The sequence below is a fragment of the Rattus norvegicus genome, chromosome 16 (genome assembly GCF_036323735.1).
Source record: "Rattus norvegicus strain BN/NHsdMcwi chromosome 16, GRCr8, whole genome shotgun sequence".
Taxonomy (NCBI): Eukaryota; Metazoa; Chordata; class Mammalia; order Rodentia; family Muridae; genus Rattus; species Rattus norvegicus.
In genome coordinates this window covers 84,952,428-84,975,710 of record NC_086034.1, presented here as the reverse complement: position 1 = coordinate 84,975,710, position 23,283 = coordinate 84,952,428, and the positions used below count along the sequence as shown (strand labels likewise).

The following is a 23,283-nucleotide window of genomic DNA, read 5'->3' as shown; positions in this document are numbered from 1 at the left end:
GGACACACAGACACAGGTATACAACCAGCAGCCTAGACTGTCCCGGCAAGTAATCAGAACTCCTGACAAAGACTTGAGACGGGAAGGCAGGCTTCCGGTTTCGACTGTCGCTTCCCAGCCTGCGCTGAGAACCACCTCCCCAGCTAATCCACTTGTCCAAGGTTAGCTCCTACTTCACTTCCCAGGGTGTACCACTTACTCACTTTCTAGCAACGATTACAGTGTCAGCCAAAAGCCACCCACCCTAGACGAGAGACTGTACACCAGAGACATGGCTGCCAGTCTCCTCCTCCATCTTCCTAGTGCTTCCCTGCACACATCCCACCAGCCCCGTGTACGTTACAGAGACTTTGAGTCCCCTGCAAGGTTACCTGGCAAGCCCATTCCTCCAACCGATCCTTTGGGTCCAGGAAGTCCAGGGGATCCTGGTATTCCACTAAGGCCTGGGTCACCTTTAGGTCCTAGAATAGCAGAGGAGATTCCCAAAGGTCAACATCCGCAGAAAGCACGGAGAAGCAGGCTCCTTGACGATGAGTCTGGCTGTGCTGTCCACACCTACCTGGCTGTCCAGGGTGCCCTGCCTGCCCATCCTTCCCGGGCACTCCTGGTGTTCCGGGGTCTCCTCGGGAACCTTTATCACCAGTGGGTCCAATTTGTCCTGTATGCCACAAAAAAACCATAAGTGAGCTCGCACATCTGCTCAGGAAGCAACTGTATTAGAGAGTAGGATGATACGGTGTTCATGGAGAAACAGGTCTCCCAGTGAGGCCCGCCTGTCACCTGTCCCTGAGGCCTCTGTTCCGCTCACCTTTCTCTCCCTGGTCTCCTTTCTGCCCCTTCATGCTGCCCATGTCCACGTGCTCCATGGATCCTGGCATGCCAGGAAGCCCGACATCACCTTTATCACCTTTGAAGCCAGGGTCGCCCCTGGGTCCCGAGGAGCCCGGAAAGCCATGGTCTCCTGAAGAGGAAAGAGAAGGCACCCAGTGAGATCCAGGCTCAGCCCTGTCTCGGGGGAACTCTTTCCAGCCAGAATCTGCAAACTTGGGAAGGAACTAGACACTGGTGGCAAGAGTCTGAGTCACGGGGGGAGAGGCATTGTGAAGCCACCTTCTAAAGTTCATTATCTGCTAAGAATGGCAACACATGACACTAGGATGAGCTCCTCTTGCCTCCTTCCCAAATGTCTTCCTCAAACTCTATTCTCCTTCACTCTCATGTCCCCCCAAATAAAAACAAATTATAGACTGGAAAACTTCTGCATCCAAACATCAGCTTCCCTTTTTATAAAGTCTTATGTTAACGGTCAGATGGTTTCTTTTTCTTTCTTTCTTTCTTTTTTAAAGAACAGGATTTTGGATCAACTTCAGAGAATAAGAAATAAAAATATGGGATTGCCCGTGAAATGGGCTCTACTAATCCACATTTCCTGCAGAGAGAGACTAGCTCTTTCCCATCTTCACACCAGCGAGGCAGCCATTAGCACTGTGTGCCTGTGATCTATGTATGGAGTTAATCCCTCTGAGAGAGGAGGCGGTGGGTGTCTTCTGGCCCCTTTCTTTCATCTACATCTTAAAGCTAAACGAGGTCTGTAATACGGCAAGAACTTTCCAGGATTCTCAAGACATAAAGACACAAGACAGTATGAGCCAGCATGGTTTGCAAGCCTTCTGCTCCCCTACCTTTCTCTCCGGGTAACCCTGGGGCGCCTGCTGGTCCTGGTGAGCCTGGTTGTCCCGGGGTTCCCATGACGCCCATTTCACCTTTAGAACCTACAGTCAAAAGGAATGTCAAGAACACATCCATATGTGGACCTCCAGCGGTAAATGCCCGTGAGTCAGAAGGAAGTCAGCCATGCCTCCTCTCCAGTGATTGGGGCAAAGCTCAGGTGTCACTTACCTGGGAACCCTGGAACTCCAGGAGTCCCCTGCTGTCCAGGGAGGCCAGGGAGCCCTGACTGTCCTGTGAGGCCAGGAAGTCCTTGAGAGCCTTTATCTCCTTTGGGGCCAGGCATATCCAGTCCTGGGAATCCAGGGAATCCCTTCTCTCCTTTAACTCCAGGTGGACCTGAGATTGGACCAAGTGAGTAAGTTACAGAATGTTCTAGAACGGGCATTATATTATAGAGTACTTTCTAAGGACAGCATGTGAGCATGCCAGCACTGGGGGCTTGAATGATGCCCAGTGGTCAGGGTCATCGTGGCCGTGGGTAAGTCATCTCATGAGAGAAAATCCTTCTCTTTCTGCCATTGTAGATTGTCATTACCTTTGTAAACCCATTGGCCCCAGCTAGTGAAGGCTAGCTTTCACTGAACAGTTTGCCCCTTTCCCCAGTACTAACATAATCCTTGGATTATTACTGCAAGGGCAAAGGCAACTGGATAAAGAATCAATTAGTTAAATTATCAACAACTTAGTATGGCTCCTAACAAAGATTAATGGGAAGACATTCTGTTAAATAGAATCTTAAATGCTACCGAATATGTAACAGATTTCTTTGGCACATTAAACAGACTCGGAGGTAATAATGGGAGCCTGTAGTGTTTGGACTTAAGCAAACAACCAAACCAAACTAGAATGTACTCCCCCAACCCTCCCTTTATTGTGGCAACTGTGATAACCTCCCCTCTCACCCCTCCCTTCACAGGCTCTGAGGAAGGGACAGTCACATCACCTGATGAACCTGGTGGTCCTTGCCCTCCGGGAGGGCCCATAGCTCCGGGTGGTCCTATTCCTGGAACCCCTGGTGGACCTGCAGGGCCTTGAACCCCAGGAGGTCCTGGGTCACCTGTCAGGAAAGATGGGGATAAGCTGGAGGTTAGAGTATATTCCTTCCCACACATCATCCATTTGTACCACAGCCACAGCCACAGCCACAAAACAGTCTCACCACCCACCTAATCAAGGTGGATAAGCACACAACTGATGCTCTGGGACATAAAGCAGACAGACACCCTGACGTGGTCTGTACCTCTGATCCCCTGGAGTCCGGGAGGGCCAGTCAACCCCTGTTCTCCTGGAACGCCAGGTCCCCCGATGCTGCCTTTCTCTCCGGGTGTGCCAGGGATACCTGGAAGACCTGGCTGCCCTTTGAGTCCTGGAAGCCCAATGCCAGGTTCTCCCTGGAAATCACCAAGACACCAGCTGTCACCCTTGCTGTCTCCCAAGAGAGTGAGGATGGGGCCAGACTAGTTCCATCATGGGCAATGGTCAGTGAAAGCCCTGAGCCCTTTTTCCCACTTCATGTTCATGCTGCCAGACACTTCCCTCTGTCTCCTCTAACCAGAACAGGAAAGGCATGACCAGTAGTCTCCCAAAAACTTCCATCCAGTCTGGGAAGATGCAGAAGGTAGTCAGATGTTCAGAGGCAAGCAAACTGCTATGCTGCATAGCACAATGGTAGGCCAGCAACATGTCTACCCAGCGTACACTGGGCAAAGAGGAGATGTGTTTCCAGTTGTCACAATTGGAGGGGGCTCTTTTGGTGTCAAGTGTAGAAGCCTGAGATGTCATTGCTAAATACCCAGCAGGGTGGCCCTCACAGTCACAGCAGCCTTGACTGGGACGTGCTATGTGCCACCCTCCTGGCTGACGTATTTCTTCTCTGACAGTGGCTCTCATCTGTCACTCACAGTTAGAAACACAGTGCACACTGGGACCCAGCACACAGACAAGAAACATTCACAAGACTGAGACAATTGCCTTCCCTTCTGCCTCTCGATACTATGCCGTTAAAAAGGAAAACCACCCAACGAGGTTAATAGACCACATATCACATGCTCACCTAACAGGAATGAGAACAAGGCAGCCTGGGAGAGTCAGTACCCACCTTTTGGCCTTGCGGTCCTGGGTTGCCAGGTAAGCCATTAAATCCAGGGCGACCTGGACTCCCCGGTCGTCCTATCTCTCCAGGCAAGCCATCAACACCTGTGTTGAAGAGGAGAGAAAACCATTACAGATGCGAGGGCCCTCCTAACACTCTTCACTTGTGCCTGGAACTCTCAAACTCCAGAGCCTAAAATTACCTGGGAAATGAACATTCTTGGTGTCTCTCTGTAAAGGGGCTTCTGGGCTGGCTGGGTTCCGTGAAGTGACCCATCATGGATGTGAGGCCATCTCATGGGCTCACTGACTGACCTTGGCGCACCTCTCTGTCTCTCTGTCTCTGTCTCTCTGTCTCTGTCTCTCTGTCTCTGTCTCTCTGTCTCTCTCTGTCTCTCTCTGTCTCTCTCTGTCTCTGTCTCTCTCTGTCTCTGTCTCTCTGTCTCTCTGTCTCTGTTTCTGTGTGTGTCTCTCTTTCTGTGTGTGTATCTCTCTCTGTCTCTGTCTCTCTATCTCTATCTCTCCCTCCCTCTCTCTCTCCCTCCCTCCCTCCCTCCCTCCTCCCTGACCAAAATGTGAACACCCAGCTCACACTGCAGTGCCCAGGCCTTCCATCACCTTCACCTTCAAGCTATGAGCCAGAACAAACTCTCCCTTCCTTAGGCTGCCTTTGTCAGGGACTTTGTTATAGCGCTGAGCAAAATAAAGAACACATCATGTAGACAGAAACTGTGTGGCGATGTCAGGCAGGCTACATATTCCTCATCAGCCGCCTGTGTCTGGATCAGACCCTCTACGCAAGATGACACCATGCTCATTAGCAAATTGCCTGGAGTGGTAGGAGCATTGTCATCTATGTGTCCTGAACACACGGAGGAACCAAGGGTGTCTCTCCTGCCAGAGTCTTCTCTTTCTCACAGATTCATAGGAAGCAAATACCAAGACTCTCGCCACAGACAAGTCACTGAATGACACGATACCCTTCCCCGTTTGCTCTTCTGGCCAGAGTCACAGCCCCTCACTAGGCTCACCTTTGGGGCCAGGAAGCCCGGGAAATCCAATTCCTGGTTGGCCCACAGCACCCTTCTCTCCTGGGTTGCCTGGCCGTCCTGGGGTTCCTGGGAAGCCTCGGTCACCTGTTTTTGGAAAAGTGAATGGTCAGTGTGAGGAATGCCTAAGGGAGCCTGTGGTATCCCTGTGGTAATTCTGTGGTAGACCTATGGTACCCCTCTAGAGTAGCTCTGTGGTAGCCCTGTGGTATTCCTGTGGTACTCCTGTGATACCCCTGTAATAACCCAGTGGTAGCCTTGTGGTAGATCTGTGGTAGCCCTGTGATAACCCTGTACTACTCCTGTGGTAGTCCTATGGTAGCCCTGTGGTATCCCTATAATATTCCTGTGGTTGCCCTGTGATAGCCTTGTGGTAGCCTTGTGGTACCCCTGTGATACCCCTGTGGTAGCCCTGTGGTGCCCAGGCAAGCTAGACATCAACAGTACCTTGTGGCCCTGGGAACCCAGGGGATCCTGGAAGTCCTGCAGCTCCAGGGGGGCCGGGGAGTGGGACAACCTTTCCTGCTTCACCCTTTGGACCTGAGAGAAGAAAAAGATAGAATCACATATGGGAATTGTCACATCTCAGCTTCTCTGAAGACAGTAAGGATGATGTCATGTCCTAGCAACCTCTCAGTACTCTGCAAAGGAGCCACCAGTCCCCAGCTGAGCCCCTGCATCCTCTCAGGACACACAGGCTGTGTCCACCACTCCCCATCCTCTGAGGCACTCTGAAAAGTCCCCTTGCACAGAAAAGTCTTTGGGTTTCCCATTTCTCCCGTACATGACTAGAATCATCTGTGTCCCTACATGACCAAAATGTTTACTTGATTCTGGATTCCTTAAGAGTTTTGCACTCAAGCCCTGAAGAGTCAGAAAAATCTCCCGTAACAAAAAGTAAGGTGACCCTGGGTCATTTCTTGGTTAGCTTGTCCCTCCCCATAAGAAGAAAGAAACAACAATGAGAGAGAGAGAGAAAAAAAGAGAGAGAGAGAGAGAGAGAGAACACAGTTTTTTCATCCATTAGATAGACTCTCTCAGTTGCTTTCCACCTAGCCAGGATTCATACCAGCTAGAACAGGACAGATAAGTGGGTGTCTGTGGATTAGCCACTCTAGCAGTGCCATGGTCCCTAGTGCCCTGGGGTAACATGAAGCCCTCTGCTTTCAGGCCCCATCTCTTCCCAGTTAAGCCCCCAGAGAGCCACTGGAGGTCAGGACACTGCTCTTCAGAAAGAATCAGGGCTCCTCTAAGTGTGCACAGGGACTCCTCAGCACACCATGGGAATTCCAGATAAGGGGACCCTCCGGGAATGGCTGGCCTGCCTCTCTCCACAGTCTGTGAGAACTGCCTGACCTCGGCATACATCTGTTATCCATGAAGCCCTGGGATCCAGCCTTTTATGTTACCACATAAATACAGCTCTGTAGATCAAAGATCAACACACAGGGTCCGGAGGGCGAAGAACTTTCCAGAATGTGGACAGCTGGCCAACAAAGCCAGCAGCACCCCCTCCAGCCCCTTCTTTCTTGTGGTGCCTGTATCTGCCACGAGGAGCTACACTGCTGATTTCTCTCAAATCTGATTAAACCCTTCCATGGCTTCTGCAAGTCTCAGAGGCCACGGTACCTCTCAACTTGTTGATTTTAAACTCAGAATCCTGAGGCACCCTCTCTCTGGCTCTCTGTGGTCTTCCTAAAGCTCCTCGGAATTCCCCTGCTTATGGGGGAGGGGTAAAAGACAGGCTTCAGTCCTCCATTAACAAAGTATAGTTAGTGACAGAGTCCTGTCGACTGCACCAATGATGAGAGGCAAGAAGAGAGGCCCAGAGCACCACACTAGGACTCCACCATTGAACAGGTGTCTGTATTCCAGGAGACAACAATGACCCTAATGAGGAAAGGAGTTGATAAAGTATAGTCATGGCTAAGGAAACCATTGTCAGAGCTGTGAGTACAGAGGCACTGGGTAACTGTGCCTGCCAAATTCTTGCTAGGAGTTCTATTCGTGGGTCCCTTAGCACTGTTTTTAGCCACCCTAAGTCCTCCATTAACTGTTTAAATCCTTCTCGGTACACACGATTACTTCTACCTCTGTGGCAAGCCGCTTCTCTCCTACACGCTTCACCATTCAAGATTGCCTCAGGAGCCCTCAGGTTTGTTCAGGTCAGTGTGGAACCACAATCGGAGCGCCCACTTACGCAAGGCAGAGGAGTGGGCCTCCCCCGAATCTGGCCACACTCACCCACCTGGGCACCAGTGACATAGGAAGCAACCCCTCACCCTTGCTGCAGATTTCTAATAAATTCTGTTAGCACAGGATGGCAGGGGCTGAGTCTCTCACAATGTTTATCAATGCTCTGCTTGGGGTTTGGCACATAAACCACTAAAAGACAGTCAGAAAGTGACCTAAGCCAATAGGAATTAAACACCCAGCCGGATGTTGCAACTTGAGATGTCTGAGCATGAACGGAGAGTGAAGATTATACTGCCCAGAAAATACAGACACCGAAAGGATCAGAAAGTGGATAAAAATAAAAATAGAGCCTCAGGTTTCACCTGCTTCTACCTAAGTGGCTGACTTAGCTGATCTGTGGTCTCTGTGCATGAGCTGACCCACCTGACACAGGAGAACTCTGAAGGACTGGCTGGTCCAGTCACATCCCTCTTCTGGGAAGAAGTAAAACACTGTGTACCCTGGATCTCTGAGCCCTTATTTCTGTGACCTTGAAGTTGCCCCTTCAGGCCTTGAAGTCTCACCTGGAAGACCTGGGGACCCGGGGCCCCCAGGAAGGCCTGCTTGTCCTTTTTCACCAATGGGACCGATGGGACCGACTCCTGGGGGTCCAGGAGGGCCAATGTCTCCACGACTACCAGGAAAGCCAACTCCTCCAGGGGGACCTCTCTCTCCCTTCAATCCTATTGAACCCTGAGGAGACAAGAGACAGAAAAGACTGTCAGACAACAATCCTGTGTGACAAGATTCTACCCAGGTGACACTGTTTAGTACATCACAAGCCACCAGGGTCAGCTTGGAGTTAACAGGTGACACCAGCATTCTTCTCCCTCAGCAGTTGTCACAGCTAGAGGTCTAGGATTCTATACTTCAAACAGTGATGGGTGCACCATTAGCTTTAGAATTGTTCCCATGAGGATAAGGAATAGGAAAACTCATCTATTCCGTCCCATGACATCAAAGAGACTCAGCCATCTGTAGCCTGTTATACGAGTCTATACCACTAACCCCTACACCCATTGACGGATGTTGGCTCGGGGACCATGAAGCAAGCTTATGCCATCTGAGTAAGTCTCCATGACTGTGACTCAAAGCATACATTCCTCTACTCTGTGCAGATTCCCCGTTTGTAAAGACATGTATACCAACTGCAAATGGACCTACCGGGGAGCCTTTGGGTCCGGGGAGTCCTGGGTGGCCGTCTCTTCCCGGAGTTCCTGCTCTTCCTGGCATCCCTGGCTGTCCTGGAAAACCTGGGTCTCCTTTGTCACCTTTGAGTCGCATGTCAAAAAATATCTCGCCGGGCTCTCCCTTAGCTCCAGGCTGGCCTATGAGCCCCGGTGAACCTTGTGGACCCTGTGAAACAAAGCATCCTGTGACACCGAGAACTACTGAGGGACATGTGGGCAGTCAGCCTTGGGCTGAGGATCTACCCTATCAGGAACCACCACATTGTTAGACGTCCTGTCAATGCTAACCAGCGACTCCGTGGCCATTGGCAGCTGTCTCGAAAAATCCCACACTTCGTTAGACATCCCACAGGGATCAGAAGGGACAGGGAAGTAACACTGAACCCACCTTAGAGAAATCCTAGACTAACCTTCCTTCCCCTAACGACTGACAAACCTTCCAGAGAATGGCTTGGCAAGTGTTGCCACACTGCCCACGTGTGACGCACTGAGGCAGAGGAGAGCTGGGGCACCCACCATTGTCCACCCAGCCTGCACATTCCTTACTGAAGCTGCCTGGGGTTTCCTTTTTGCATTCACACCCCTTAGTCCGGAAGATAAAATGGCTTCCGGAGCACTGGTGATTGGGAAAAACCAGGTAAAGGAGCCCAGAGCCGGTTCTTTAATTGGGTTTTGAGGAAGCTATTTGGACTTTCCCAAGGCTCTATAAATAGACACACAAAACGATTTTTAGTTCCAGGAAGAAGGAAATGACAGAATAAAGAAGAGTTATAATTGCTTGGCCTCCTGGGATGAGAAAGGTACGGCAGCCTCACTGAGGACCTGGCAGAATCCGTAACCCATTTATGTTAACCTCTTTCTGTAAACTGTGTCAAGCCCTGCGGGAAGAAGTGAATGGCAAACCACTGGGTGCCTACAATGCAAATCTCTCCAAGGAAGAGATGAGAAGACTGCTTCAGAGCAAAATGTATGTATACAAAAATTAAACTTTGAAAAAACAAATGGCGATCGCCCATGTGTGACAGGGGCCCCGTGTACCATTTCTGACCTGTAGCACACAGAAGACATGGGCACCTCAGTCTAGCAGAGAACTGAAGGGGTCTTTGTGCTGTGGATTATTGTTTTCCTCTTTGTCCTGATGACTCCCCAACTGTCCCCTCCGCCCCCCCCCCACTTCTTTGCTTTTCTTTTGCTCCCCCACTCACAACCCCGATCTCAGGTTCAGGAGCTGAATATCCGGCCTGGGTTCTAGCCAGAGCAGAGGCAAGAAGGGTCCCAGGAAAGCCAGGTCGATGAAGGATGAAGCAATGGGCAGAGATGGAAAGACCCTTTTCTGCCTCGTTCAAAGTTCTTCCTTCTCCCTTTGATCCCCGCCACGGAACGCTATTTGAACTTGTCTGCTCAGAACTGTTTTTAAACAATTGTGTCTTCTAACCCAGCCCTCTAGGCACCAGCGCCGGTCTGCAGCAGAGCGGGGATCTGACTTCAAAAGCAGGGAGCTACCCTTCTGGCTGCCTCCCTCCTACTCTGAGTCAGTTCTAGCCTGGCCTCCTCGAGAGATGCGTCCAGCAACATCCAAAAGCAATGAAGAATTTTAAAGAGGTTCCTCGGAAAAGGGTAAGGTCAAACATCTAACTTCTGATTTCTAACAAAGAAGAAGGAAGAGCTAAAAAGAATTAGAGAAGCAGGAAATGCTTACAGAGGCTGGGAGAGGGGACAAGAGGAGAGGGGAAGGGAGGGGAGGAGAGGGGAGGGGAGGGGAGGGGAGGAGAGGGGAGGGGAGGGGAGGGTCAAGGAAAGCTCACAAATACACCAAGTGTGTGCAATCAAGTATTAAAGGTGGCTCCCTTCCTCTCTCAGAACAAAGCTTAGCAGCTGGAACTCCATGCAGCTGAAAGCTTTCGCGTTGGTCCCTAAATTGGGATTTCATATGAATCCTATGTGGATTCATCTACAGTCAAGAAAAGCCATCTACGGAATACATGCTGGTGACATGGGATGCCAGCCTTCCCTCCTCCCTCCCTCCACAGGAGCTATTAGGGTGAACTCATCCCTGGCAAGATTTAAGGCCACACAGGGGACTCCACGGCCAGTGGTCACGGAGAATGATGGCCACTGTGGTACCATCTGAACTTGAGACCCCGTGGGCAGTCCTCTGTGCTGCCCAGTAGACTTGGACACCAGAAGAGAGCAGGGATGAACTGTGGTTCCAAGGCTCACTTGTTCTCTGGGTGTCCCGTGTGAACATAAAAAGGGGCATGCGTACCCACAGTCACTGGACCAGCTCCTGTAACAGGCTGGAGCACAGATGAGACTCCATTACTGTGATGATTTCAAACATGAGTATGACCTCTTCGTGGTGCACTTACCGGCAATCCTTCAAGACCATCTCTGCCTGGCAGGCCTCGGTCACCTTTAGCCCCTGGCTGTCCAGGGAAACCTTAGAGAGAGATAGAAGAATAGCAGCTGTAAGGCAAGCCTTCCTTTTGCCCCAGAACTCAACTCCATCAGAACTTTTTTGTGAAGTGGACTCTTGTTTGAGGAACATCCAGCTCAGAGGGGCAATCAACATCGTGTACACAAGTCACTGGCACAGGAAGCCACAGTGCCCCCCAACCTACAATCCCAATGGTCTGGGGACAAACCTGATGACTTTCTCTGAGCTGACTATGAGCTAGGAGAACCACTATGCCACTCTCCTGTGATCAGAAAAGCACATGATACCACTGTGGCAGGTGGGCCTGACCATGGCCGCCCCCTCCACGTGGACACCCTCTGGTAACAGACTTTCATCCTCACTTTCATGCTGCAGCATTTGAAGGAACTGGCATCTGACGCCAAGGCCATCCCTAACATGTTTCATCCCCATGTTCTACAGCTTACCAATCTCTCCTGGAGGCCCCTGTGGCCCTGGGGGGCCTCGAAGTCCTTCTGTGTCACAGGCAAGGCAGCTCTCTCCTTTCTGACCTGAAAGAAGAAACACGGGTGTTTAATATATGTTTGATATATGTTTAATGTGTGATGTGCCAACAGAAGCCTCTGTGGTACTCAGGTAGGTGACAGGAGAGAATCCTGAAGATGTCCCAACCCACAGGCCCCAGGTTCAGGCCCCAGCATTGCCTCACACATGACACTACACCATGCACCACACACACACACACACACACACACACACACACACACCTACACTTCTGCATACTACATGTACATATATACACATGCACATTGCATATACATCACATACCACACCACATGCATATATATGTATATATGTATATATCATATATATCACATGTATACTTGCATACACACACATACAAATATGTGCACACACATATGCATACACATACACACATATACCCATACATTCACATACACATGCACACACATACATACACATATGTCCCCAAACATACACACATACCCATACATTCATATACACATGTGTATACACATGCATACACATATATGCACCCATATATAAACATATATACATATAGTCATATGCACACACAGAGAGACACACACAGACAGATACAGGCTCATAAGATACATCTCCTAGGATGCAAAGGATGGATGGATGGATGGATGGATGGATGGATGGATGGATGGATGGATGGATGGATAAGATTTTAGCCTAAAGAACTCCAGATGCTGGGTCCATTGTAAAAAATGGATAACTCGTCTCAGTAGGTAGTGACTGCGTGGGGAGGAAGGTTACATGGCTGCCTTGAGATACCTTTTGAAACTGCTTTCCATGCAAGATTCAGACTTGTAAAACACCAAATTCTTTATAGGCCAAGCCAGAAATAGTCAAGCATGGGGCTGGTTTTATGAGGGTCCCAGTTTGTTCTGCCCCAAGGTTAATGGGCACATAAATATCAGAATGCCGTTGTTTAGTCTGTGCTAAGCCAGTGCTCGCACTGATCAGGAGGTGAGAGTCCCCCATCTCTGGGTCCAATTGCTAAAGATATAAATCAGTGTCCTTCATTGACATCGCAGCAAACACTTGCAAGGTTGGAGACGAAATAGAAACCCCAGAGTAAAGCTGCTCAATCCATCAACAGAAGAGTTGTGTGCCCTGATATACAAACACTAAAAACTTGTCAATATTCCATGTATAGATCCCTAGTTTGGCTTAAAGGAAAGACACGTGTCCTTTGAGAAGGAAACTCTCAAGCTTTGAACAGAAAACGTGTGGTATCATTTGAGACTTTAATACAAGACTAGATTCTTCATCTTGGGAATGTGTAAAGGACAGTCGTCCAGCTGTCATGGCTTAGTCCCTTCCACTCCCCATCACAGCTACAGCGGAACTACAAAATGCGTCTTCTCGGGAGTGCTTGTGAAGGACCTCCAGATAAAGCAATGGCGAGCATGCCTGTGGCCAGCCGAGTCTGATAGTCTGATAGCACCTAAGCCAGTCATTGGGGAAACTGATCCATACAAACACAGCTACCACTTTTAAAAAGTTAAATGAAAGTCTCTTACCTTTCTGTCCAACTTCGCCTGTCAAACCTGGCTGTCCTGGAATTCCTGGAGGACCCTGGTCCCCAGGTGGTCCAGGTTGACACTCCACAATGCCGTCTGAAAATAATTTTTAAAACTCATAAGACATAACCAGGCATTCTTACTCTCCTAATCTAACCCTTGATTATAAAACTAATATATATTAGGCTGATTTGAACATTTTAGAAATTCAATTGCCCTTTGCCTCCAAATGAACCTGTGAATTTTAACTTGCAAAACAAAAGCGGCATGGAGAGCAGGCGGTTCTGGGAATGTCTCCGGGATGACCGGACCTCATCCTCGTTTTCCACATTTCAAAAGTCAAAAGGGGAGGAAGTTCCATAAAGCCACATACAATCGGTTCTCTGCCCAGGAATTCATATTAATTCTTTCCCAAGGGAGCCAGCTGCCTATCTGGACTCAATCACCCTCTTTAGCCCTTATCTGTCTTCCTTGTCAGCCTTATCCTGGGAACTTCCTTCCCACTCATCAAGATGGGCTTGAGTTCTTGGAATCAGCATCACCAGAGCTCCACACTCGTAAGTCTTCTATGAGCAGCCACACAGGGGGTCCCACTGCTACTCCAGCTTTAAGATCACAGTGGTGATGAGCCTCAGAGCTCTTGCTGGTTTTAACCCAGAAGCACCCAACACCCTGCTTTGACATGCTTCCACTGACCTGACTGACTTAAGCCTTCTGGAACATGCTTAAAATTATTGATATGAGATCCCGGCCTCACAAGAAGCCAATCATAAGCTTAGGCTTCATGCTCAGCTTTCCTTGAAAGCTGATATAGAAAACTCCATGTGATTCTCCGTGTAGACTGCATTATGCCATGGCATACTCTAGTGTAATCTGTCCCCATGTGGACCCTAAGTAGCATTATGCACAGTCACTCTACACAAAGCAAAAAGACATTCAGCTGTCAATCAAGGCTAAAGGAATCAACCCACTAACCTTTAACCTCAGATGCCGGGAGACTTAGAGCTGGGTAATGTGTCGCTTTTCCCTTTAAGCCTATTTGGTTGTTACTGATTACATTTTATAACATAGCTAACTTTGCAAAACTACTCAAGCAAAAGGTTACTAAATAACCAGTGCTGGGAGGATGAAGCCTTTACACAACCCTGCTTCTAGCAGCGGTCACAGTGCCCATCCAGCTCTGCCCTGGGCTCCTAGCATCTCATGGGAAATTCATAGCACTTACTCGTGTGGCCTGGTTGCCCAGGGGGGCCAGGAGGGCCAGGAGGCCCTGGGGCTCCATCTCTTCCACTTGGTCCTGGTAAAGACACACCTGGAGATCCCCTTTCACCTTTTTCTCCTCTTTCACCTGGGAAGCCCGGAGCACCAGTCTGGCCTGGAACAGCGAAACCTGCAAGAAGGTCCAGTAAATATCTCGAAGGCGGTAAGTGGGATGGCTGTTAGGAAAATCTACACTCTATCCAAGGTAAAATGCCTACTAGGTTCCTCGTGATAAGCATAACACAGCCTGGCAAGGCTCAGGCACAAAGTGATATCGGTCTGAAAATGCAGAGTCCACTTACATCATTCTGTATGCTAAGGTACTAAGGGGTACACAAGGTAACCTGATATAGCCCAGAAGACTGGTGGTGGGAACCCTGAGCAGAGCAGCACGGAGAGCCACACACAGCCAGTCCTGCTGTCCTGGGAAGGAACAACCATGTGCAGATCCCAGAAAAGACAGGAGGATTCTAGAGGTCTCAGACCAAGTACAAATCAGACTGGTGGAGGAAGGCAAAGGGATGCCTTGCTATCCGCCCGTCTTGGAGAGAAGCACAGCCCAACAGCTGGAAGAACTCTGGCAGAGCCAAGACTCAAGCAAGGGCAAGATGTTCACCCAGAGGACCAGCCCAGCAAGCAAGTCAGTGTCCCCTGGGAAACAAGGATCCGCTGTCTGCAAAAATGCCTAAACATTGGGGAATGGCACGCGAACGTGTGCCTATAAAGTATACAGCGGACACACACCAGGGTACACTGGGTTTAGATAAACTCGAGGCAGGTAGAAACCTGCAGCCTGTCTTATGAACATACCCAGTGTGTGTGACAAACACATGGGGCTAGAAACCACGCAGAACACTCAATATTCTACAAGAAATAAGGACTCTCACCTGGAGGGCCTGGTTGGCCTGGCGATCCAGGGTAACCTTGAAAGGGGAAGAGAGAATTGGACAAAGTGAGGTGAGGTCATGTCATGTTTGGACACTTTCTGATTCTCTGCCACAGTCTGCCCAGGGCTACTTGAAGGCACCCATGATCTATGCTGGGAAGACAGAGCAGAACCCACAGTATCCTTGCAGAGATGCCATCCTCGGGAAGCCGCAGAGGAAAAGGGTTCCTGGGCACCTCACGACAGTGAGGTTGGGAGCTGGGAAGAACAGCTTGACTGCCAGTCAGGCTTCCAAAGAGAGAGGGGGGGGGACAAAGGGGAGGAGAGGGAGGCAAGGGGGAGGAGGGAGGGAAAGAAGCAAGCTGCAGCCTACCTTTAGGACCGGGCTCTCCTCTTAACCCTGGGGATCCCGGGTAGCCTCGCTCTCCTTTCTCTCCCAATGGCCTGGTGCCTACCACCTGCGTTAAAGCACAGGTCAGGCTGGTATGGGAGTACCATGATAGCACACATCATGTATACTGCATCACCTCTTGGAATATGGATGTGAAGATGTGTGGGGAGCAGGGGAAAGGCCCAGAGAGCCACAGAATGAATACCAAACACCAAGCACTGCTCGGTGCTGAATTGCCAGGCAGTTCAGCCTCCCTTATATGATTTCCCTAACAGCAGCAATGGTCTCACTCAGTCACCTCAGGCCTAGTCTACAACATGCAGATGCAGCCCAGCCACAGAGTGCCTGGCTTGCTTCACGGGACAACAAGAGGAACGCCCTTCCGTCTCTTCTGATGTGCAGGGCAGGGACACACACTATTTTTCTCCTTTTATTGGAAGATATTTTGTGCATCTCCTGTCTCTAAAAGCCAAAAGGACACTTCCTAAAAAATCACGGGGACAAAAACCAGGAAGGAGGTACTGCCAACCTCACTGAGACAGAGACCTGGCTCACCGTGATCCTGAATGACCACAGTGCAAGGAAAAGAGCACAGTCAAGCCTAGACACTCGATCTTCACAGTATTCCTCTGTACCGATAACGAGGGAATGCTGTTTAAAATGCCGTTAAGTAACTTTGATTATCAGGCCATTCTATGACATGCATAGATAGATAGATAGATAGATAGATAGATAGATAGATAGATAGATAGATAGATAGATAGATGACTATACATTCTATTTGTCAATTAAAAATAAATAAGTTTAAAACTTGCTAAATAAGAGTGTGCTGGTGGGACTGAGGGGAGATGAGAATCTGCCTGCCCTGGGGTGAACTGGGTGTGTTGGGCACATCAAGCCATCCAGAGGTAAGTAGTCCTGAGGCTGAAATGCAGCCTCTGGAATGATCGCTCTGTCCCCCTAAGCTCTCCCCCACACAGCAAGTGGCCCATACCCAGACCCATGTCACCCAGAGCAAACAGGACAGGAGTGCCCACTGTTTTCAAGAACAACTTGGAACAGAAGAGCGGATCTGAATGCGCACGAACACGGCATGAACGTTATTTGGAAAAGAAATGTTTTGCTAGAACAGTCAGACAGACCACGGTCGAGACACTCCTCTTACTAAATTTTCCCTGACAGACGATTAGAAAAAAGTAAAATAAAACCCGGGTTTCAAAATAGGTTGCTAGGCTATCCGTGTGCAAAGATTTTTGTTTCCAGAGGTTCGATGTGTAAAAAACGATAAAGGTCTGATTGTTAAAATCAGAGCAAGTTATTAATTGCTTCGTTTGGCAGGCACCCACTTCAGATGAGGGCGTCACCCAAGGGGCAGCTGCTGAGTGTCCTACAGAACCCACAGCCCATCACGACCACACTTAGTACTTACAGTTCCAGGGGGGCCTGGAAGTCCAGGTTCACCCTTCTCTCCCTGCAAGGAACATGCACAGTTATTTGGAGCCTTAGCACATAGATGACCATGCAGAAAGCTGGCCAGGAATTTTTCTGGTAAAACAGAAGTTGGTTCTACACGATCCCCACATCGTTATACCCCAACGATGGGGTATGGCTTGGCTACTCTGTGGTCATCACAAAAAACAGGAACACGGTTCATCTGCATCACACAAAGGTAGCATGGTAATAAAGATGTCTATACCACCTAAATGGAAGCCCGGAGAGACAAGGGTTGGCCCTGTGTGGCAGCCTTCTCCAGGGACCGTTAGAGAGCCTTGCAGAAGCAGAGTGCTCTTCTCTAAATTGCTAGGAAGCACAGTTTCTAGCTCTAACTCCTTAAGGCATCTACTTGGGAGTTTTTAAGTGTCTGGATTTACACTGAAAGCCCCAATGCGAACTCCAATGTCAGCTTCAAGAAACTTTAAAATTATCTAGAACTGGGTCGGCAGAAAGCATGGATGTTAGAAATGTCTCCGTATAACAATTGATGAATGCCTGTATAGCTCAGAGCCTCCTTGTTTTATTTACAAAGCATTATTAATCTTAAAAGGCAAGATGTGGGGCTGGAGAGGTGGCTCAGTGGTTAAGAGCACTGACTGCTCTTCCAGAGGTCCTGAGTTCAAATCCCAGCAACCACATGGTGGCTCACAACCATCTGTGATGGGATCTGATACCCTCTTCTGGTGTGTCTGAAGACAGCTACAGTGTACAGTATAATAAATAAATAAACAAATAAATCTTTTTTTAAAAAAAGCAACATGTGGTTCAGTAGGCAAAAGTGCTTCACACCAAGCCTGACATCCTGAGTTCACTCCAGGGACCCACATGATGGAAGGAGAGAAAGGGCTCTCACCAGCTAGCCTCAGACCTCCACGTGTGGCACCAATCAGTCAATGCAATTTTTCTTAATTGAAGAAAAAAAATAGAAGGCAAGACGTGGCCTTCAAACCCATTTTGTCAAAGGCACATGCATGTGTTTACGGAGGAACAGCAGGAGGCAGAAAATTTGGCTATTCATTCTTTTCTTATACTTCTGCATTTTCTCTTACTTTATAATCAGGAAAAAATAATCTCTACCAAAATAAATAAATAAGACAGACGCTTGACCAGGTGTGTCATGTGATAGTTTTCTTTCAATTCACCAACTACGGGAATGTCAGTAAACCGTTGAGTCCATACTGAGAAGAAACATTTCCCCCCTTTGGTTATTTATTCTAGAAAATAAGTGAGCAAGCTCCTCGGATGAACAAACCATTAAAGGAAAAACCTCAAAACGCCACTACGTACCTGAGGGCCCTGCCGGCCTGGAAGACCTGGGTATCCGGATTCACCAGGAAAGCCCTAAAAGCAAGAAAAGTACAGGATGGTCATGGAGGGGACAGTGGCCATGGTCCACTCAGAAACTGCAGGGGGAAGAGACTCACCGGGCTCCCCTTTTCTCCTTTTTCACCATCTTTTCCAGGTTTTCCCTGTACGATAAAGAGGCAGACATGAGAGTTCGCAAATAACTATGGCCTCACCACAGCTCTGTTTACGTCTCACCCTGGTGAGGAACAAGACAGGCAGAGAAGAGGGCCAGGGGAGTTGCTAGGTCACCAGGGAGGAAGATGGCCCAGTTTCTGAAGAGCAGAGTCCACAGGGCTACAGAGGTCAATGTCTTAGATTATTTTGTCATTGGCAGTGAGCAGAGGTTGATATGCATGGCCTCGTCTTTCCACTCGTGACTTCGGGAATCACCAGATACTCCCAACAACTGGCAGCTAGGCAGATATCCCACTGCTGCTGTCCAGACAGGGAGAAGCACGTGAACCTGCCCATTGGGGTCCCAGCCACACACAAGCCTGGCATGGGAGCAGGTAGGGGCTCAAGTCTGGTGTCAAGAAGAGCAACAAAACAGCTAAACACCTGCGCTAACCCCACAAGAAAATAGGTGTCCCAGGGGACAGCACAGGGGATAGCCCTTCCAAAAGCTCCTCCTTAGCAGACTCAGTGGGGTCCAAGGAAGAAATTAGAAAATGCTATAGATGCATCTGTCCTTCTGCTCATTGCTGTGAGAGTGGGGATTGGAGAGGAGTGTTTCCCGGTAAGGAGTGGGTAGATCTAGGAAGCACTTACCCGAGGTCCTGGCTTGCCAGGTTCACCTTTCTCTCCATATCCTGGTGTTCCCTTAAGAGACAAGAGGAGAAGGAGTTAGACTCAATATATGCAAATACAGCATAAAGCCAGAGACATCCTTGCTTTGGTAGGAAACACCAATACCATAACATAAAAATAATAATGGCAAAGAGGACCAGAGTGCTCACCTGGAATCCAGGTTCACCTTTCTGACCCTGGAACAATCAAGGGGTTGGGGAGAGACTGATCAGTACCATCAAATGGCTACATCACCCACCTAATGGCTACATCACCAACCTAATGGCTACATCACCCACCTAATGGCTACATCACCCACCTAATGGCTATATCACCCACCTTATGGTTACATCACCCACCCAATGGCTATATCACCCACCCAATGGCTACATCACCCACCCAATGGCTATATCACCCACCCAATGGCTACATCACCCACCTAATGGCTACATCACCCACCCAATGGCTACATCACCCACCTAATGGCTACATCACCCACCTAATGGCTATATCACCCACCTTATGGTTACATCACCCACCCAATGGCTACATCACCCACCCAATGGCTACATCACCCACCCAATGGCTACATCACCCACCCAATGGCTACATCACCCACCCAATGGCTACATCACCCACCCAATGGCTACATCACCCACCCAATGGCTACATCACCCACCTAATGGTTACATCATCCACCTAATGGTTAAATCATCCATCTAATAGCTACATCATCCACCTAATGGCCACAACACACTTTGTTGCTTTTGTTTTCTTTTTCTTTCCTTCCTTTCTCTCTTTGTTTTTTTTTTTCTGAGACAGGATCTTTTTATGAAACTGTGGTATGTAACCCAGAACTTGTGGCAATCCTCCTGCTTCAGCATTCAGCATGGCATGTCAGGATTACAAGGGTACACTACCACGCCTAGATCAGTTTTTCAGATGTTACATTGAACACCTTTTTTTTTTAAATCCAGGCTGCAAAGAGGTTTCAGCCATTAAGAGTACATAATGCTCTTGCAAAAGACCTGAGTTTAGTTCCCAGAACCACACTAGGCTGCTCACAGCCACCTTTAACAACTCTAGCTCCGGGAGGGTCAACACTTCTGGCCTCTGTTAGCACCTGTACACACATGCACAAACTTGTGTAGAGACACATACATAATAACAAAAAAAAAAGAAAGGAAGGAAGGAAGAAAGAAAGAAAGGAAGAAAGAAAGAAAAGAAAAGTTTTTTTCACTCATGTTACAAAAGATGCAAACAGAACTCCAATAATCTCTTCCCAGTACAGTTTGGGCTTCAGTCTACATGGCCTTGGGGAAAGAATGGGCCATGGCCTCCTTTGACATGTAAGCTGGACCCCTTCTATCCATACAGCTTCCCCAGAGTGCCAGGTGAATCAGGACAGAATAGTCACACCTCAAGCCAACCCAGAGCAACCATTACTGCTCTCAAAGGACATCTATAAACCCACTTCCCAGGGCAAGATTGATTATGACTGGAGAATCTGTATTTCAATCCAGCTTCTCATTGTCCCTCTGAATTTGTCCACACTTAGAAAGCAGACATCTGGCAAACAGAGCCCAGCCATACCTTTTCTCCTGTTGGGGCAAAGTCTCCTTTTTCCTTAACTTGTGCCTGTCCAGGTACTCCCGGGGGACCACTGACCCCTTGTTCTCCCTGTCATGTAAAACGTGGAGGTTGATTAGGTATGGAAAAAAATAGAACAAAACCTGAGGTAGGATAGGAAAGCTGGAGGTTAAATGCTAGCACATTATTTTCCCACAGCAAAACCCTAGGCTTCTGCAGGAAAATGGACCAGGTGTGAGAGTGAGGTAGGGGGGCGTTGTCTACAACCAGAGAAGTGTGCTTCCCAGGCTCAGAAGCTACACAGCTGCAGGTCCCACCTGTGCACACACCTGCACGCAGCAGCACCACTGTGTTAGTGAGAACATTTAACAGCTGATAGGAGCTTGGCAGGAAAGGGGCTATTTTAGGGTGAGCCAAAAAAAATCATAGAATCGCCAGGCGTCTCTTACTCAAACAGCCTAACAGCTGGGCACATTTGGAGTTAGAGGGAAAGGCGGCCAAACGTGAGTGAGGGCCAAAGACTCCAACAGTAAAATGCAGAGTCCAGGCTTTGTCCAAACCCACCATATCTGGTACCCACTAGTAGCAGCTGCTTACAACAACTTGCACAACCCAAGACAGGAAGCCATTGTGATAGTACCCCTTCGTCTTATCTTACCCAAGGACACTACTAGGGAGGACAGCAGGGACCAGGTGTTCACTGCTTGGCCTTCTTGCCAAGAAAAAGATGTTTGTTCAGTCTTCACCACCCTACCCCTGCTGCTGCCAAGGCACACACATCCTTCGTGCCTCCAGGTCCCCAAGAAAGAACCAATTGCCACCTACATCATACTTCCTCGCAATGGCTGTCGTGATGGTTGCCATGATGATTGTGCAACTAGGACGCCAATCTAAATTTCATTCTTTTGAAGCGAATTTGTGATCTGATGAATGTGTTGCTTGAGCTCTGTGTTCAGATAAGGGAACTGATGGCCAAAAAGTGAGGCCAATGGTGCCACCCAGTAGAACAACCTCTACAGTCCTAGAGGTTCAGCTGCTGTGTCGCCACCAAACTCAAAGCTCACAGAGGAAGAACAACGGCTTCTCACTCACCTTGTCGCCTTTTGGTCCTTGGAAGCTGGATCCCATCTGCCCCTGTTGGTTACAAATTACTCTTTGTTACGAAGGCTGTCACATTGGTCAGCCATCCTAAAACCACTCAGATGGGACAAGAGATTTGGCTTCAGGCAACAGTTTTGTCCAGCAAGCATCATGGGCTTTGAGAGAAAAGCCATGCTGGATGCAATGACTGTGCAAAGACTTTTTGCAAATATTATAACAAAGAATTCATTACTGTAAGGGTTTAAACTATGGGATCAGAAAAGTAAGGGACTGATTCATGAGTCCTAAGTAATAACTAAGGCATGAGTAGATGAAAATGGAGGGTCTCAAATATGATGATAGTGGTGGTGGTGGTGGTGGTGGTGGTGGTGGTGGTGGTGGTGATGGTGAGGATGGTGATGTCACCATGATCATGATGATGATGAAGGTGAAGGTGGTGGTGGTGATGCTGGTGAGATCACCATTACCATGATATCGATGAGAACAATAGTAGGTGGATGACAGATAATAGAAAAAAATGACTGGCAGATGACAGTCAATACAGAGAGACAGGCAGACAATACATAGATACTTAATACGGACAGGTAGTACCATGTATGGGTAAGGATGGGACTCAGAAGGTATTGTGGAACCTCACCAGAGTCCTATAATAAAGCTGAGAGCAACCAATAAAAAAGCATCTTTACCTTTTCTCCAGGAGGTCCAGGAGGGCCTGGAGGACCCTGTAAGAGACAGCATTTTAATTAAATGATATTCAAAACCAGCCAGATGTGATCTGGAAGATCATTCCTACGCCTACACGCACGCACACATGCACGCACAAATGCACACGGGGTTTGTAGAAGGTTTGGTTCCCCAGCTGGTGGTGCTATTAGGAAGTGACTGCATCACCAGGGTGTCTAACCATTCTTGTGGTCGGGGAGGGGAGGGTTTGGAGGATGAGGCGCTAGAGTTGTTCCTTTGAAGGAGGCATCTTGTCCCCCCAAACTCCCCCTCTTCCTCTGTATGCCTCAACTATACCTCATGCTCCCCACCACAGTGTTCTACCTCCCCACAGGCTCTGAAACTACAGATCCTAGGGTCATGTGACTCAACTCCCTGAAACTGTGAGCCAGGATGAATCTTTCCTCCTTGCGAACTGTAGCCTTGAAGATTTGTGTCCTAAGGAAGTCTGACACACACAGTCCTCTGTGCTGTGGACATGTATGTATTAAGGATGATGTGTATGACACATACCTATAAAGCTTTGAAAACAGCCCTCTATGGATCAGGATAATTACGAGAAGGGGCGGAAATCCCTCAAAGGCTGCGGCCTGTCCCTTAGGTACCGGTAACCTGGAGGCACCAGCCTAGGCTCCAAGCTGGAGTTGCCCACATGAGGACAATATTGTCCACTTCAGACCTCGAAAAAGTGATTCTTTTGGAGAGTAGATTTTGCTGACACCAAAAAGATAGCCCCACATCTGCAAGAAAATCTCAGATCCCATAATCACTTTTTCAAAAGAAAAAAAGACAGCCATTCTGAAATAAAAAAAAGAAAGGAAAAAAAGAAAAGCCTATTGATCCATCGGAAGGTGAGTGGATTCTGTTCCCATATGTGGAGAAAAACAATAGAAAAAGACTGAATTTAAGGAATAAGCC

The 23,283-nt window shown here is 48.6% G+C and overlaps 1 protein-coding gene across 1 annotated transcript in view; it reads right to left on the bottom strand.

Annotated features, from left to right (window-relative positions):
• Window positions 1–23,283, bottom strand: part of Col4a1 (collagen type IV alpha 1 chain) — a 110,886-nt gene that overhangs the window by 20,772 nt on the left and 66,831 nt on the right. Inside the window, exons 11-36 of the mRNA NM_001135009.1 lie at window positions 22,329–22,364; window positions 21,634–21,675; window positions 20,545–20,631; window positions 19,122–19,148; window positions 18,934–18,984; window positions 18,243–18,287; window positions 18,106–18,159; window positions 16,754–16,795; window positions 15,307–15,391; window positions 14,935–14,970; window positions 14,013–14,177; window positions 12,788–12,883; window positions 11,180–11,263; window positions 10,666–10,736; window positions 8,271–8,462; window positions 7,631–7,799; window positions 5,319–5,411; window positions 4,854–4,958; window positions 3,830–3,927; window positions 2,972–3,122; window positions 2,675–2,788; window positions 1,900–2,067; window positions 1,683–1,772; window positions 809–961; window positions 560–658; window positions 372–461 (exon numbers count right to left, since the gene is read on the bottom strand). Coding sequence (NP_001128481.1) covers window positions 372–461; window positions 560–658; window positions 809–961; window positions 1,683–1,772; window positions 1,900–2,067; window positions 2,675–2,788; window positions 2,972–3,122; window positions 3,830–3,927; window positions 4,854–4,958; window positions 5,319–5,411; window positions 7,631–7,799; window positions 8,271–8,462; window positions 10,666–10,736; window positions 11,180–11,263; window positions 12,788–12,883; window positions 14,013–14,177; window positions 14,935–14,970; window positions 15,307–15,391; window positions 16,754–16,795; window positions 18,106–18,159; window positions 18,243–18,287; window positions 18,934–18,984; window positions 19,122–19,148; window positions 20,545–20,631; window positions 21,634–21,675; window positions 22,329–22,364 — 2,443 coding nt within the window. The remainder of the gene's footprint in view (window positions 1–371; window positions 462–559; window positions 659–808; window positions 962–1,682; window positions 1,773–1,899; window positions 2,068–2,674; window positions 2,789–2,971; window positions 3,123–3,829; window positions 3,928–4,853; window positions 4,959–5,318; window positions 5,412–7,630; window positions 7,800–8,270; window positions 8,463–10,665; window positions 10,737–11,179; window positions 11,264–12,787; window positions 12,884–14,012; window positions 14,178–14,934; window positions 14,971–15,306; window positions 15,392–16,753; window positions 16,796–18,105; window positions 18,160–18,242; window positions 18,288–18,933; window positions 18,985–19,121; window positions 19,149–20,544; window positions 20,632–21,633; window positions 21,676–22,328; window positions 22,365–23,283) is intronic.